The sequence below is a fragment of the Prionailurus viverrinus genome, chromosome A2 (genome assembly GCF_022837055.1).
Source record: "Prionailurus viverrinus isolate Anna chromosome A2, UM_Priviv_1.0, whole genome shotgun sequence".
Lineage (NCBI taxonomy): Eukaryota > Metazoa > Chordata > Mammalia > Carnivora > Felidae > Prionailurus > Prionailurus viverrinus.
The window spans coordinates 154,846,754-154,863,091 of NC_062562.1; the positions used below are offsets into that span (position 1 = coordinate 154,846,754).

General features: G+C 48.6%; 1 protein-coding gene across 5 annotated transcripts in view; it reads right to left on the reverse strand.

The window, feature by feature from the left end:
• The window catches only part of HIPK2 (homeodomain interacting protein kinase 2), a 178,871-nt gene that overhangs the window by 10,033 nt on the left and 152,500 nt on the right, over positions 1-16,338 (reverse strand). For all 5 annotated transcript variants that reach the window (XM_047850557.1, XM_047850554.1, XM_047850556.1 and 2 more), the window contains exons 11-12: positions 13,936-14,115; positions 10,910-11,191 (exon numbers count right to left, since the gene is read on the reverse strand). In XM_047850557.1, the coding sequence (XP_047706513.1) occupies positions 10,910-11,191; positions 13,936-14,115 (462 nt within the window). The remainder of the gene's footprint in view (positions 1-10,909; positions 11,192-13,935; positions 14,116-16,338) is intronic.

A 16,338-nucleotide genomic window follows, 5' to 3' on the forward strand; every position in this document is an offset into this window, starting at 1 on the left:
GCAGAGGTCAGCCGTCAGGATCGTTATTGTTGTGCTGCCTCATTTAACGTGTGAAAACAGGTTTGCAAGAACAGATCTAGGCAAAGTGATTTCTATCGAAGTATGGACTCAACGGAGAAGTTTCTAGTCTGTGAATAAACCAGAAGATTGATATGAAAGAAATTAAAACTCATTCGTCAGAGATCTTGGAGATCTGGGGTAGGTGCCATGGGGAATTCCTGTACAAAGAAATATAATACATGCCTCTGCCCTGGAGGTGATTGCAATTTCAGTGGGGGACTGTGTAAAAACATGACAAGTTAAACAGTAAAAGCTTTAAAATAATCGGTTAAAGAGAATAATGGATGTCACAAAGCCTTCTGTGGTGAACTGTCAAATGAGTCGTACAGATGGTAATTGTTAAGAACTCAAAAGGAGGCGAGGAATGAATTGACTGCATATATTTACGGCTCTTCACGTTAACTTTGATAGGATACATTTTAATTAATAAAGACCGACACTTCCCACTTATAACAGTTGAAATGCAAAAAATCCACATGCTCGCTCCTCACAAAGCTAAACGCAGAATTACCACAGGACCCAGCAATTCCACTCCTGGCTATGTACGCAAAGGAACCGAAAGCCGGGACTCGAACAGAAATTCATTTGCCAGTGTTCACAGTAGCATGATACACACCAGCCAAAAGGTGGAAATAGCCTAGGTGTCCATTAACGGATGAATGCACGAGCAAAATTTGGTACATCCACACCGTGGAATATTAGCCATCAAGACCAACAGAGTCCCAACGCATGCTACGATATAGGTGACCCCTGGAAACATGCTAAGTGAAAGAAGCCAGATACAAAAGGACAAATATTGTATGACTCCACTTACATAAGGTACTTGGAATAACCAAATTCATAGGGAAAGTAGATTCAAGGTTACCAGGGGTTAGGGAAGGGAGGAATGGGGAGTTATTACTTAATGGGTACAGAGTTTCTGTTTGGGGTGATGACAAAATTCTGGAAATGGTGCTGACGGTCGCACACATTGTGAGCGTACTTAATGTCACTGAATTCTATACCTGAGAGACAACAAAGCAAATGGGATTAGTGGGGAGGGGGAGGGAGGGGGGAGGGAGGGTGGAAGCAGGTGGAAGGCACCGAGACCTGGCGCAAAACCTAGAAAGTGGGGAACCAGGAAAAAGTCCCTGAGGTTGTGGAATGAGGAGGGAGCGTTGTCTTAGAAAGGAAGGGGCGCCTGGGTGGCTCAGTCGGTTGGGCGTCCAACCTCGGCTCAGGTCATGATCTCACAGTTCATGAGTTCGTTTGAGCCCTGCGTCGGGCTCTGTGCTGACGGCTGGGAGCCTGGAGCCTGCTTCAGATTCTGCGTCTCCCTCTCTCCTTGCCCCTCCCCCGTCACACTCCATCTCTCTCAAAAATAAGGATTATTTAAAAAAAAAAAAAAAGACAAGACTTGAAGCCGTTTTCTGTGGTCGGGGGGAGGGAGCGGATGATGGAAACAACTGCCTGTGCGTGGTCTACTGTGTATTAAGATGTTACTAAAGGAACCCCCGCTTCCATACCACGCACACGCCATCACAAAGTGCTCCTGGCTCCTGAGGGGACGCAGGGACTTGTGCTGCCCTGTCCTTCACTCTCAGCTTCCGCCACCGTCAGTTGTGCATAACTGACGCACACACACGGCGGCTCATCGGGTCACCTCGCCAGACGCAGACGTGTCCTGCTGCAGGTGCACAGCCCGTGGGTGATGAACCCCACATGAAGAACAGAGCCTGGCTTCCAAATGTGTCTCGGGGGCTGGTGTTCGCTCTGGTCCTGGCTCCACTGTCCATTCATCACCTGGACAGTGGCCTGATATTAGCACGACCCTGGGCATCCCTCCACTTCCAACTTGCTCTGAAATCCACCAGGGAAAGTGGCACGAAGGGATCCATTGTGAGGGCCCCACAAAAATGCATTATTGAAGGCATTTAAAATAGGATTTGGTTTACTCCTAATTCGGAGAGGAAATAAATCTCTTTAGTAAGTGTACCTTCTATGTAGACCCAGACATGGCCAGTTTCTGCTGACCAGATCCTCCTCAGGTTCTGGGTAGTTTAGAAAACAAGCAAACACATGCACACCAGTAATTTCAGCCAAACTGGAATAAACTTCAAATTGGATGTATTTAAATTCTCACTTTTCAATTTAAATTGTGGAGCAGCTTCACCTCAGCGTGAGTCAGAATCTAAACACACAACGGGCCACTTGGCGGATCAGTGGGCTTCTTATTACTGAAGAAGAATGAGTTGCTGGCAAAGGCCTTAAAGCAGCGGACAGCTTAGTCTGGAAGACCTGGGAGAATTTAGGGCCGGCTCCTGACGGAAACCCCCCAGGGAGGGAGCCTTTCCGCCAGAGGCTGAGGGTCCCGCACATCAGAGCCTTGATATCCACCAAGGAGTGTGGGATAAGATCTCTATGAACGGTTCATGGGTCTCATCCTTTGTTTTCAGAGTTGACAAGTCCCTCTGCCTGATGAGCAAATAGGTCGACACAGTCCAGGGCTAACTTACCTACCTTTTTGGATTTGCCTCTGACCGGTTTGGAAAAGGTGAATCAGTTTTGACAGCTCTGTTTTTACTCTCCTCTACCATTAAAGATCTCTGTGCTCTAACTGAATACACTATGCAGATTCGACAACGAATGGGAAGCAGTTATTTCAATGAGTCACTTTAACAATGAGCACCCATGTGACATTTATTACTACGGATTCTTTAGGCTCATTTATACTGATTCTATCGGGATTCATTCCACTAGTGTCTAATTATTACTGATCGTTTATCAATCTCATCATGAATTGAGAATCGGGCGTAGAATGAGAAATCTATGCTTAAGTGGCCTCGGCAGAACATCACTTCCGAAAGAAGAGCAGAGCTTCCAGAATTCCACCACTGCATTGTGTTGTGATGGCGATAGCTGATGTTCATCGTTTTTAAATGATGACAAGAAGCGAAGGGCTAGGAGCCACAGAAATCAGCCCCGAAGGAGGAAACCTTGCTGGAGGAGCGGATGCTAGCCTGTGACTCCTCCCCGTAGGCCCCTATCTGGAGCGTGTCTCTGATTTCTGTTTGCCAATCTCAGTCAACCTCATCCTTCAAGACCAGGGTCAAGACTCATCTCCACTAACAAACTTTCCATGACGTACTTCACCGCCCCGATTCCACGGTCAATGTCGTATGTGATAAAAACCGGGCGTCTCTTACAACACTGATTAATAGTCATAGGCAGTGTTTATAGGATGCGCGGCGGCTGTTCGAAGTACTTCACAGACATCGATCTCTGATCCTCACAGCAAGACAGTGCAGTAAAGAACATTCCAATTCTGACTTTAACAATACTTAACATGGGATCCACCCGCTCGATCAGATTTTAAGTACACGGTACCACGTGGTTGACTATGGCCGCAGGGTCAGTAGCACAGCGCATCTCTGAAGCTCGTTCATCTGGCTCAACTCAGAGCCGCTGACAACAGAGATTCCTCTGCTTAAGTCTACGAGTTGACTATTTTTAGGAACCTTGTGTTAAGAGGTTTTTTGCTCATTGTAGAATTTCCTTCTTTTTCAGGCTGAACAGCATTCCATTGTATGTACCTGCCATGTTTTCTTTACCCCTCATCTGTCTGCCCATATGATGGACACTCAGGCTGTTTCCACCTCTTGGCTGTTGTGAGTAACGTAGCAATGGACATGGGAGTGTGCAGATGTCTCTTCAAGATCCTGATCCCGCTCTTTTGGATAAATGCTTAGAAGTGAGATTGCTGGACCAATGGTAGCTCTGTTGTTAATTTTTTGGAGGAACCTCAATACTGTTTCTCATAGCAGCTGCCTGTTTACACTGCGTTCCCACCAACAGTGTGCAAGGGCGACAATCTCCCCATAGCCTTGCCCATACTTCTCTTCTGTTCTTTTGATGACAGCTATTCTGATAGGTGTAAGGTGATACTTGGTTGTGGTTTGATTTGTGTTTCCCTGATCGTTAGTGATGTTAAGCATTTTTTTCATAAAGCTGGCCACTTACGTGTCTTAAGAAATAACTACACTCAAGGGCGCCCGGGTGGCTCAGTCGGTTAAGCATCTGACTCTTGATTTTGGCTCAGGTCATGATCTTACGGTTTGTGGGATCAAGCCCTGCATTGGGCTCTGTGGTGATAGCATGCAGCCTGCTTGGGATTTTCTCTCTCCCTCTCTGACCCACCCCCTCTCAAGCACGCACACGCTCTCTCTCTCAAAATAAATAAGCTTAAAAAAACATCTGTTCAAGTTCTTAGCCCATTTTGTAGTCACGTTTAGTTTTTTTGCTATTATCGTGAGCATGCTCTCATTTTGTCACTATGCCATTTCCCTTTTACCCCACCTTTCCTACCCACAAGCCCTGAAAATGTAAACTGACTGTAACTCCTCTTTGTGGTTCCGGTGACAGTGTTCTTCTCTAAGCACGGGACATCTAAGCACAGGGCGTGGAGTCCTTCACACTGACAGGCGTCTCAGCTGATGGAGAGGAGGGCTGCTGGCTCTACCACTTTCACGGGGATGCGTGCGGCTCGCTGTCCTATTCCCACACCCCCTCCACCCAGTTAGAAATACACAGCTGAGTACGTTTAATCTGCCCTTGTGAGGACAGGGACCAGAAGCTGATACTTCCAGGCTAATGTGCTCCTTGTGATATATTTCTTAGCTCTCAATTTGAAGTCATCAGTGAGAACAACAACAAAAAAACCCCTACATTTTAAATTTGGCACATATGTTCAAGTTATATTATTTACATGTTTGAAAAAAAATTTTTTTAACGCTTATTCATTTTTTGAGAGACAGAGAGAGACACAGCATGAGTGGGGAAGGGGCAGAGAGAGGGAGACTCAGAATCTGAAGCAGGCTCCAGGCTCTGAGCTGTCAGCACAGGGCCCAATGTGGGGCTTGAACTCACGAACTGAGAGATCATGACCTGAGCCGATGTCGGACGCTCAACTGACTGAGCCACCCAGGCGCCCTATTTACATGTTTATATCTATGTGTAGGTCTCTCTCTTACCACACACACACACACACACACACACACCGGCAGGAAGACTGTCTTGCAAGACCACCTTCCTGAGAAATCGGAAGCAAGCAAGGTGTAGATGAGCCACAGGCCCGGTCCCCACCACACCACACACAGTACAAGCATGGTGTTCCTTCTCCTCCACTTCCTTCTACAATCCAGCCACCGAACACCGCTCTGCCCGTGTGACACCCAGCACTGTCCCGCCCCTCTTCCCTCTGGCCTGTGGAAGCTGCCATGGGTCAGTGATGGCCTGGTCACAGGCTGCAGTGTTAGGACAGGCTGCTGGGAATGGTCAGGTGGAGGGTCCCTTCTTCAAGATGCTGCCCTTTCGTAAAAGGCAGCCCATTGGCCACACTACTCAACCCGCGGGGGTGTTGTGAAGGCACAGAAGAGGATGTAGAGACGATGCGTTGAGGTCAGCTTGATAAGACACCTTTCTGTCTCCTGAAAGGAGTCGGATGACTGAGAACTCCTCCAACCTGGGGCTGCGTTGCAACTTAAAACTGCAAAATTTGAGGAGGGCGCCTGTTGGGATGAGCCCTGGGTGTTGCATGGAAACCAATTTGACAATAAATTCCGTATTAAAAAACAAAGCAAAACTGCAAAACAACAAAGCCCCTTCTCATGATGCCACATGTTGGGTTCCGGTCTCTTCTCTGAGGCTCACACACCAGAAGCACGAGTAGAGGAGTGGTATGGCTGCAGGTGGCCAAGGACGTGGGGTCCACCTTGGGGTGGCTCCGCCTGGCTGGTAACACCTGAGTGTGGGTGTTCCCCTCTGCCAAGGACACGTCAGTCTTTCAGGTCCAACTCTTTTGCGCAGCAGCTTATCGGTGTCCTGACTACGCCTTTTGTCTGCAGTTATGGGTCCAGAATTGCAATTTAGTGGAAAGAAGAACACTTAGGGTCAAATAGTTTTTATACAAACATTTTAAGAGTGATCCCTATCTGAAATACTGAGTGATGTTAATGAAGCAACTTTCTTAAAGTTTACATTTTGGTGACACCGGTGGTAATACTCTGGAGCGTCCGCCTACACGCACAAAGGGATGCAGGACGTCACAGAGCCCTGCTGACCTCAGGAGATGAAAACCTGTCTACCAGAAATATCCTGGTAACCGAATGAAGGAATACATGAAGGAATGGTTTCTAGCTGATCAGTCGACATGAGCCACTCTGGTCACACATTTTAAAATCTACCCTCGTGGGGCGCCTGGGTGGCTCAGTCAGTTAAGCGTCCGACTCTTGACTCGGGCTCAGGTCATGATCTCGCAGTTTGTGAATCGAGCCCTGCATCGGGCTCCACACAGACAGTGAGGAGCCTGCTTGGGATTCCGTCTCTCCCTCTCTCTCTCAAAATAAATAAAAATAAACTTAAAAAAAAACTATCCTTGGGGCACCTGGGTGGCGCAGTCGGTAAGCGTCCGACTTCAGCCAGGTCACGATCTCGCGGTCCGTGAGTTCGAGCCCCGCGTCGGGCTCTGGGCTGATGGCTCAGAGCCTGGAGCCTGTTTCTGATACTGTGTCTCCTTCTCTCTCTGCCCCTCCCCCGTTCATGCTCTGTCTCTCTCTGTCTCAAAAATAAATAAACGTTGAAAAAAAAAATTTTTAAAAAAAAAAAACAAAAAAAACCTATCCTCATGACTGAAGCCTGTGTGATACGGCCTCTAAAGGGCAGTTTCAGCACAAGGCAAGGTTAGCAAAGAGTCTGAATAATAAGATATGCACCAATAAACTTCGTTCAAGGAGATTTCAAGGGAAAGAAGATGGCTTATTCAGCACATACAGTCAAATGTTCCTCTAATCAAAATCATTTATAAATGATTAAAATAAGACTGGTTCTATGACTTCCTCTCAGGGCACCCAGAAAAACTGCAGACTGGTGTGCTTTCTATCTTTACAACAATTCTCCAGCCGTGCCCCAGGAGCCCCCTAGTCCAGCAGCCACTCGTTGAGAAAAAGCAGGCTGCTGGGTCTTTGTCGGTCCCCTCACTTTAAAACGTCTTCTCGAAGAATCAGAAGAGCTGACCTCTGCCCTTCTTGCTGCTAGAGCTCAGCACTGTGACGGACACCGGGTACCCAGTCGGGGCTCGGTGGACAGACTCTGGGCCCCCCATAGCCTTGGGCTGCTGCCCTGCACACAAGCAGGCATGACCGCGTGGGGGTGGTCAGAGGAGGGGGCAGGACAGAGTTCACATTGGTCAAGTTCATGACCAAAGAGAAATCAGTTATTTTCGCCAGTAACCCGAGACTGCCGTGTCTTCCACGGCACGGGACCCGAATTCCAATTGTGCTCCTCAGAAACGTCATCAATCGGGGTGAGTCACTTATCTTTCCTGGGTCTTGGTTTCCTCATCTATCGAGTGGAGTAGAACTACTTGCCTTGTATACTCTACTGAAAGACACACAGGACAGTGCAAATGGGAACACTCAGTAAATGTGTGTCATGATTTCCCTCCCCTTTAATCGGCTCACTCCCAGCCTGCACCTCGTGCTCTGGAACCTTCCTCACAGGTAGGAGCTGGTGACCATCCGTCTGCTCTGGCAACTAACAGCGTCAAATACAGGGGTCTGGAATAGTGACTTTGCCTTGCGTTCCCCTAAAAATTCTAGGCAATGTCCTCTGGTCCCAGAGACTTGGTGACACCCTCAAATAGGCCTAACATTGTGGGTTCGCCACTGTGTGCCTCGTACCGGCTCTAAAAGACGCCGGTGGTGGAAGAGCCTCCATGTGCCACCATGATCGCCGTCTCTGTGAGCGTCATCGGCCCCCTCACCCTCTGGCTGCTGTACGGGGGCTGAGTCACGTTAGGGGAAGCAATCAGCATTTTAGACAGAGTCCCAGGGCTGGTCCTGGGGTGAGTAGCAAACAGGAAACAAGGTCGGGAACACAGCAGCTCAGGATCGAGATGCTCACAGCACAGGAGAAATCAGGTTTGGGAACGAGCAGGGAAGTCTTGAGTGTTTAAATGGGAACACGGACAGGCAAGAAAAGCTTCTAGCTGGAGGGAGGCCAAGAGGCTCCCCGAGGGGCTGCCCTTGGGGGTACATCCTTGTTTTCCCAAGACTGGTGCTCTCCCGTGAGCTCCTTAGGATTTCCTGAAGTCGACCACCTCCATTGAAGGGGAGACCCTCAAATCCCCTTTCCGTTCGGAAATCCCTGCCGTCCCTGCCTCTGCTTTGTCTCTGATCTGCGGCCCCTCTGCGCTCTGGATCCTACGAGCCCACCTCTGAGGCCCCAGCTTCCCTGCCTGCCACTGACCTCCTGGAATCTGCAATCTCACCCCCTCTCTTTCTACACCCTTTGGACCTTTGACCCCAGAAAGTCCGCTGTTCCTGCTATTTTCTCAAGCTATTTTCCCTTTGAATGTCCACAGCACTCTGCTAGTTTTTATGGGACTGATACTCCGTTTTGTGTTATGATTTGTACGTGTCTTATCTTGCTTCTTACCCTGCAAACCTCCTGAGGACAGAGACTGTCTACCTTATTTATGTAACACCTGCAGTTCCTAGCATGATCTCTCACACTGGTGGGGACAATAAATATTTACTGTGTTAAATTTTATGGTAATTCTGATTTTTAAGAACGAGTAATCATATTTCCTCTCCGTTTTTCTCGCACTCCAAAACACAGTCACAATAATGTGATCACATTATCCAGTGGTTTGTCTATAAATAAAACAGCTATGGGGTTTTGTTTTCTCCTACTCAGACTCAAATACACTTTCCTGTCTTCTTGGGTCTTGAGACACTTTTTCAAGGCAACAGTCATTTGATCTCTCCAGAAAACACCCATCCCCTCATTCTGCGAGCTTCCTGTCACAACTGCCGACCGTTGGAACCCTTCCCGATTCCTCTCTGGCCTCACTCTGCAGCTTTCCCCATGTGGTGTAACGTCCCAGGCAGTCCCCTGCATTTTTCATCTTATGAAGCTCCAATGCTCGGTGGGCCACCGTCACTACTGGTGGTTGTTCCTCACGCGTGCACCTGCCATGGTCTCCTTCCATGCCCTCCCCTAGGTCTCAACTGATTTACAACAAGGTCCTTGCACGCTGCCAAGAATTTCAGTTCTGTTTCTTTCTGGGGCTTTGGGGACCACCGCGGAAGCAGTCTGTGCTTTGGCTTGGCGCTGTGCTCAGCCCTGGCAGCCGTCTGATTGGTGGAGAGACGGCTCTCTCATCCTGCTTTTCCTTAGACACACTATTCAATTCTCTCCTGAGCACGTATGTTGAGATTCTGTGTCAGTTCGAATCTCATACTTCAAAAACGATAGTCCAATCTAGTTGATTGTCAGATTTTTAAATTGCTTTTTCTTTTTCCCAGTTGTAGCAAAGGGCTGTGTGGGGGCTGCTTGGCCCGTTTTATGGCCAATGCTATAAACGTGTGGACAGACCGCTCCGGGCTGGGAAAAACCTTTCTCTTTGTGATGGGACCACCTGAGCCCACGACATTCCTGGGCTGCGGGGCACGAGGCGCTGGGGAGGACAGAGTATTGACTCAAGTTGGGGGCTGTTATCAAAAAGGGAAACCGAGGCCAGTCCCGGAACAGGCAGGTGGGGAGTGAAACACTGAGCCCGGTCTCCCCAGTGCAGCCCACCCCCTACGGCATCCCCCAGTGCCCCCCTCCCCCACCCCAGAAGTGTTCCACTATATTCTCTTCTGAGACACACTGAAGGCCACACTGAGACGTTAAGAGGGGAAGGAGGATGCTGGAATGGGACATGTACTAGGTCTATCATGAGATAACAAAACAAAATAGAGTTCATTATGAAGACAGGAAGGGGAGAGCCTGGACTGGAACAGCTATAGTGAGACTGTTTTAATTAGTCTATCTGTACATTTGGTAATGATCTCAAGTGTGGGAATGTATTATTTAATCAAGAAGACTGGTGATTACTAATTAGTTACATTGTATCCAATCAGGAATGAATAACCGGGGCCGAATTGTGAATGTTAAGCTTCGCATCAGGGAGCGGTGTATGTGCTGACCAGGAGCGCTGGGCTCGGTGGTGACAGGCCTCCTCCCGTCCCCGACTCTTGGTCCCAGCGGGAGAGGCCAGCGGGTCGGAGTTGGGGTTGTGAGCCTTTGGGATCTACGAGGCCCGGAGGCCCCTGGGGATGCAGAAGGCCAGGGGACCAACTGTTCTGGAGGGGCTAGCTCCAGGGGCTCATCAGGCAGCCCAAGTACAAACCGCACCCTGCTGAAGTCTGGCTGGAAAATGTAGGAAAAGAGGCTTTGGTGCCAGGGTTAACAGTCTTACAAATATAATAAATATTCCTTTCCCCTTCCCAGGAGGCATACAGAGCATAAAAGGAGTTCTTACTACTTTGGAATAAACAGGAACGCTCTCTGGGTGAAGAGCCAACTGGCAGCTTGAAAGATTGGGTTAATCAGACACAGAGAAATTTCTGATTAATTGGACAATGATTTCGAATTCCGAGAGAGCCAAGGCGATGCTAGAGAAACATCCTGACCAACTGGGAACAAATTCAACAGCCCAAGGCAGAGATGTTTAAGCTCACACGGGACTTGAGATACACTGGCGTTGTGCACAATTGGTCTCAAGTCGCCCAAATGTATGGAGACTAGAACTATTTTTCGAGACCAAAGTGACTCCGGGTTGTTTTGGCATTGAACAATTATGGAAACTCTGTTTGATGGTCCCTTGACATCACTTCAGGACTCTAGGACACGACAAGACCAAAACTTGGGGGCCAGGAGCCAGAGCTCATCACGTCTGACGATGGACAGCGGCCCGGGCCCACGGAGGACCCGGCGCGCCCCCGCCCTGCGCCCTCCCGCGCTTCCGGAGGTGGCACAGCCTCACCTGGTGGGCGCATGCTTCTGTTCCTCCTCCTCGTCCGTGTCGCTGCTGATGGTGATGACGCTGACCGTGGGGCTGGGGGTGTCGGGAATGACGATCGTCTGCCGCTGCCGCTCCCTGGTGGTGCTGGACGCCCCGTCGCCCCACCCGCACGTGACGGAGGAGCTGCAGGCGGGACTGCTGTGCACCAGGGCGCAGCGCGGAGGCGTGTTCTCCTTGACGCGCTTGGACCGCTGAGGGGAGCTGATGGCCTGCGAGGAGGACACCTCACAGGTGGAGACGTTTCTGTAACGACAAAGCCACGCACGCTCACGGAGGAAGGCCGGGCCCCGCGGCTCCTCCCGAGGAGGTCCACAGACACCAGCCTTGCCCGATCTCCATTCAAGAGTCGGAGGCTCGGGCACTCGGGTGTCTTCTGTAATTGCAAAAGCGGCTGCCCCTGAAGCTCTTTCTTTCAGTTACTTGCTACGCAGATGGCCCTGTCTGGGCTCTGGCTCTCGGGGCCACGTGCCTGTTCCCAGCAGGACAAAGGGAGCGGCCAGGGCTTTAAGCTCGTGCTCAAGGACCCGGCTGGTCTGTGGGGGCAGGTGCAGTGCCCTGGGCCTCAGGGCTGTCTGCTCCACTGCAGCCCCGTCTTCGGGGGGGGGGTCAAGGCCTGGCTTCCTGAGCTCCATCTGGTGGTTCTCTGGTCGTGTACTTGGGTCTTGTTTTGAAGGGAGTTGAAAGAAACGTTATTTGCCACATAAAGCTTTGGTGTCCTTGCTAATGGCTGTTCTGCCACGCATGAAATGCAAACACCAGCCTCATAGGAAGTCTACCAGTCTGTTTGAGCTGGAATGAAAAGCTGGGCAGGATGCAGGAGGAAAAGGTGTACTTAACCAGGGACCTTTTAATCTGGAGTTTTTGATCGACTCGAAATTCCTTAACAAACTGGCAACTGTGGTTTCTGGTAACTTTGGGGAAAAAATGCCTTATCTTTCCCCCACCCACCAACCTTTGCCGACCTGGGTCGTATCTGTACAGTGAGAGGCCAAAGAAACTTTTGAAGATCCTGGTATGTCCTTACAGGTTCTAGCGCTTTCTAGCTAAAAGGCAGGAAGACGAAAACAATTCTGTAGATTTATTTAATTTTCTAGCTAGCTGGTGTCAGATATGTTGCTTGTTCCTTTCTGGGGGTGGGCGCTAACTTTTACCGATAGCATTGGCCCACTGTTTTTTTTTTTTTTTTTCAATGTTTATTTATTTTTCGGACAGAGAGAGACAGAGCACGAACGGGGGAGGGGCAGAGAGAGGGAGACACAGAATCGGAAACAGGCTCCAGGCTCTGAGCCATCAGCCCAGAGCCTGACGTGGGGCTCGAACTCACGGACCGCGAGATCGTGACCCGGCTGAAGTCGGACGCTTAACCGACTGCGCCACCCAGGCGCCCCTTGGCCCACTGTTTGTAGTCAGCATAAACCTATACATTTGTTACTGCTTGCTTTGTTACAATTTTGAGATTATGTTTTCACTACCCCAGCAGTTAAAATAGCTCCACTTGGCACTGTTGAAAGGAAAGGGAGACTGGCTGCACCGCCCAACAAGGGAGAGCCTTCTGTTTTGCCTAAGGCATTGGTCTTAAAAATAGGCAAATACAAAACTTTCAGTATAATTATACCGATCTTGAGAAGCACTGGCAATAAGTCGTCATAAAGCCAGCTGGGTGGTGACTTGGCAACAGGGAGGGGCTTGTCAACAGGTTGGGAGGCTAAGAGTTCTTACTGCCCCCGCTTGCCCAGGTGAGGCATGAGGGTGCTAAGATCAGCACAGGGTCAGGCTGGTATTCCGTGTGACCACCCACACGGCTGGGCGTGACACAGCAAAGGACTGAGGCGGTGGCCTCCGTTGCCACCCCGTCTAATAACGACATGGGTGCATTGTCACGGGGCTGCCGCAGATCTGAGATGGATTTCTGTGGGTTGTCAGAAACACCCAAATAAGGAATCTTGAAGAAGAATGACAACTCAAAGGAAGTCAGCTCTTGGCTTAATCTTCAGAGGAGAATGATAAAAAAACAAAAAACAAAAAAAACATAGGCCTAATATCTGGCCCCTGGTTAAATGAGGGAGTAAAACCAAAATTCACTAGACATTTTATGTACTGGACTTCTTTCTCTTGATTAACCTATTCCAAAGAAACACAATTAAGGGCCTCCAAAGTCAGTGCTGCTGGAGAAAGATGTAGAAGCAATTCTGCACCCACACAATTTTGACTATCTATCTATCTATCTATCTATCTATCTATCTATCTATAGATAGATATCCCTAGATAGGATATCTATCTATATAGATATATATAGATATATATCTATGTAGATACACACACACACACACACACACACACACACACACGCAGTCACCCTTTGTAAGTGTTTGATGAGTTTTGACAAATGTACATGTTGCCTCTGCCAACCCAGAGAACTTTTTCATCACCCTGGGAAGTTCCCTCATGCTCTTTCCTTGTCAATCCCCCTCCTCGCCCACCCAGTAACTCCTGATCCACTTTTGCCTTTCCAAAATGCCATATAAACGGGATCATGCAGTATGTGGCCTTTTCTCTGCCTTGATTTTTAAGAGTTCATTGAGATGAGACTGAATTGAAAGGGAATGAGTAAGATTATTCTGCTGGTAACGTCTAGGATTAACCAAAATTATTGCTTATAATTCAGGAAGCAGCTAAATGAGTTACCTTAGACCTCAGATTTCAAAGAAAGCACATTTTGGGGTGCCTGGGTAGCTCAGTTAAGCGTCCGACTCTTGGTCTCGGCTTGGGTCGTGATCTCATGGTTGGTGAGTTTGAGCCCCATATCGGGCTCTGTGGTGACATTGTGGAGACTGCTTGGGATTCTGTCTCTGCCTCTCTCTGCCCCTCCCCTGCTCTATGCTCTCTTTCTCTCTCTCTCAAAATAAATACATAAAACTTAAAAAAACATCTCTGTTACTTGCAATCTTCTGAAGTTTTTCTCCTCAAGGGCAACTCCCACCACCTACCTTGCAGAGGACTGGTGCTGCTTACTCTTCCGGGAGGAGGTGGTGCTGGTTGGCTGCTGCCGCATCACGTGGGCCACGCCTACATTTAAGGGCTGGGCTGCTGGAAGGGTCACATGACCAGTCAATAGCGCAGGCTGCTGCATGATGGGATTGTAATGGCTGCCGTGAGCGTGGGTGTTCCTGAGCGGGAGATGGGAGAAACAAGGCTCTTTATTGATTTTATAAATATGGAGCTTCTTTTTAAGATAAAGCCTCCTCCCCGATTAAAAGCCAAATTAAAACTAAAAGTTGGTTCTCACTAGCTCAGGGAGTTGTTGAAAAGATGAGCTCACCAGGTAGGTCTCCCAGGTGTGGTGAAGTTTAAGTGCTGTTCTGAAGGAGTGGGCAGCAACACGATTTGTGGGTAAGTGAGAAAGAGGTCGTTTCGAGGGGGAAGAATTGGCAAGTTGCAGGTTCAGCGGAGAGGAGATAACTAGCCCCTCTACCTTCTAAAGTCCCTAAACAGATGACTGCACTGTGCATTTTATTTTAGAATTTACAAGTGCTTTTAAATGGGTTAATGCATTCTGTGAGGTAGGATACTGTAATACCACTTTACAAACGAGGAATTTGTCGTTTCTGTTAAAACAGCTTTGGAAACCAGGAGTCGTAGGTTTCCGCTGTTTGGAAGTGTTAACATTCTTTTGAATTCTCTCCGTGGCTAGCACAATGCTCAGGCGTGTAGCAGCTGATCAGTTAATGACATGCTTGCTGAATGAACAATTAGATTAACTGAAGGTTGACGAGACGTGAATGGAACTTGGTACTAAGTCAGAGTTAATACGAGACACCTATTGACAGAAGTACTGCTGGCAGCCATTATCCTGAAAGCCGGTTCTCTTTCAAAGTTCTTACGATCTGGGTTGTATGGAGCTCAGAGGGTTGTTTTCCCAACGAAATATTACAAGTGGTGATTAATTCAGAGACTTGCCCATCAAAGCCCATTTATCACACAATGAGATGAAAAGTTAAAGGAGACTTCATTTGAATTTTAAAAATACTACAAAATTCATCTTTGCAACTTGGGGAAAAGGATGAATAAGGAAAAAGAAGTAAGTAGGTACTTGTGTAGAGATTTTGATAGAGTCTTGGACATTTACATTTAGAAACAGATGTTAGGGCTTCTCTACTGTGTTGTTGCTATTTCTTCTACGGACATGGCATTCCTTTTTCCTTTGATAGGAAAGTCTAGGATCCGTACCTCTCTCTTTTGTTTACATGATTGTGCATGTTCTTTGGCCCACACATGAAATGGAGAAGAGACTGGAAAGAAAGTGTTGTCTTTAAGTGTTCTCTGTGGTAACCAGGTAGGAGCTGAGGAGGGAGGAGGAATGAGAAGATCTGTGTGAGTAAGTGAGTTTTTCTGAAGTTAAATGAGTTATAAATGCTGAAAGACAAAGGAAAAAAGTAACACGGCATGTGTATGGTCTTTTAGGAGAAAAGGGGGGGGGGGGAGGGAGAAAAAACCAATTGGTCAAATAGCTTTCCACTTGGTCACTGTTCCTAATGAACCGGAGAGGGAAGGCAATCTCTCTGAGCATGAACCAGCGTAAATGGGGGAAGGGAAGATAACAGATTTATTTACTGCCGGTCACGTACCAGGTGCTAGTATAATATGTGTTAAATACAGGTCAAGTGCTTTGCAGTTTATCTTCACTTAAACCTCCCAGCAGTTCTAGGAGGCAGGCATTGTTATGCCCACAGTATTGAAGAAGAAACTGAGGCTCATAAAGGCCTCACTCGGATCATGCAGAGCCAGGATTGAACCCAGTTTTACCTTGTTTGAAAGTGCTTCCAATGAGTGGGGGTGGACTTGGTGGGTGTTGTCGGTGGGAAGTGAGTGGGGCTGCAGGAAAGAGCCTGCGTCCTCTCTTGTTTGTACTAGTCAGAAAATTCAACGGGGGAATAGAGGAAGCTTCATTTGAGGCCTGACCTGGGGCTTCTATCTCCACGCCTCTGGTTTTACCAGGCGCTCTTCATTCACAACAGCCTCTTAGATCCGAAAAGAAATTGCAAGGCGGCTCCACGGTTGGTATGGAGAGTGTCGGAAGGTGGAGAGACGCCGGATGTTCGGGCTGCACGAGAGAGCCCAGAGGGCCACGGGAAGCCGGAAACAACTTGGGGACTGCCATCGGTGCGGGGGGCACAGTGGTGGTGTTGGGACGGAGTGGGTGGAGAGTACACGGAGAAGTGGAAAGTGGCCATAAGAACAACAGAGCAAGGTGTCGGTGAGGAAGTCAGTGAGTGGGATGGGTGGGGTTCTGGAAACATACAGGGCTATGGTGTGCTGGTGGCTGTCAGCACGTGCCTGTGGGGTCTGTGGAAAATGGACTTTGATCTATCAGCTATGACTATTAACTGAAG